The sequence below is a fragment of the Naegleria gruberi genome (genome assembly GCF_000004985.1).
Source record: "Naegleria gruberi genomic scaffold NAEGRscaffold_1240, whole genome shotgun sequence".
In the NCBI taxonomy this organism is placed as follows: domain Eukaryota; phylum Heterolobosea; class Eutetramitea; order Acrasida; family Naegleriidae; genus Naegleria; species Naegleria gruberi.
Window position 1 is genome coordinate 1 of NW_003162684.1, and position 1,235 is coordinate 1,235.

The 1,235-nt window shown below is 32.7% G+C and overlaps 1 protein-coding gene across 1 annotated transcript; it reads right to left on the minus strand.

Annotated features, from left to right (window-relative positions):
• Positions 1 to 324: 324 nt before the first annotated feature.
• Positions 325 to 1,146, minus strand: NAEGRDRAFT_55013 (uncharacterized protein; the record flags this gene model as incomplete). The annotated part of the gene is made up of 1 exon (XM_002667952.1): positions 325 to 1,146. One exon carries the CDS (start codon positions 1,144 to 1,146, stop codon positions 325 to 327), a length of 822 nt encoding a protein of 273 aa, XP_002667998.1.
• Between the last annotated feature and the right edge of the window lie 89 nt (positions 1,147 to 1,235).

A 1,235-nucleotide genomic window follows, 5' to 3' on the forward strand; every position in this document is an offset into this window, starting at 1 on the left:
CTTTTTGTTGCTTCTATTATCATACATAGCAGTGATATAATTCCATCAAACTTATTCCTCCATTGCGATTGGAGCGAATGTAAGTCTGAACACTTTCCGCCATACCCTAACTAGTTTTTAATAACTTAGCTGGTAGTGTATACAATTTGAGTTCGACAAGTGGTTATTGCTCTCGCCTATCTCCATTCAAAAGGAATGGTCCACAGAGATTTGAAACAAACCAATATTTTCATTGCAAAATCTCCAGAAAACCCTCAATCTTCATCAAAATGGAATAATGATTTTTTATGGTCTTTCTTTTCATAAAATTCAATTTATTTTACATTATTCTTTTCTCTTCTTTAAAATTGATCTAAAATCTACTTGTTGAGCTTCACCAGCACTATTAGCAGTAACAGCAGCACCACTTGTTGGAGTAGAAGGTGTTGATGATACAGATGATGGTGGTGTTGTTGTTACTGGTGTTGTAGTTGTGGTTGATTTAATAGGTGGTGGTGTTGTTACTGGTGTAGTAGTAGAAGTTGGAGTAGTAGTATTTGATGTTTTGTTTTTGAGTTGAGATCTAAAATCAACTTGTTGAACTCCTCCACCACCAGTAGTAGCAGTAGTAGATGGAGGTGGATTGGATGGTTTTGATGGTGGAATTTCATTCTTTTTATCTTGTACAACTTGAACAGATGGTGGTGAAGTATTTGATTGATCTTCTGTCTTTTTCTTTAAATTTGATCTAAAATCAACTTGTGTACCACTTCCTGTATTATTATTAGTATTAGGTGAAGTAGTAGTTCTAGTTGTTGTTGATGGTGGTGGAGTAATAGTATTATTATTATTACTCTTAGTAGTATCAATTGAAGATGGTTGAGTGGTAGAAGAAGAAGATGGTTGATCTTTCTTTTTTAAATTAGATCTAAAATCAATTTGACCACTTGAAGGAGTATTAACACTATTACTTGTATTACTTGTATTAGTATTAATAGTATTAATAGTATTTGGTGAAGTAGCAGAAGTATTTAAATTACTTGTAGATTCCTTCTTTTTCAATGCAGATCTAAAATCAACTTGTTGAACACTTCCTCCTCCAACTGATGATGATGATGTATTATCATTTGATTGAGTATCATCTTGTTGAGTTTTCTTTAATCTCATTTCAGATAATACTGATTGTGAAATTGCAACACTTAATCTTCTATTAGCATCATTTGTTACTGACACTGATGATGGTGATGTTATTGCTG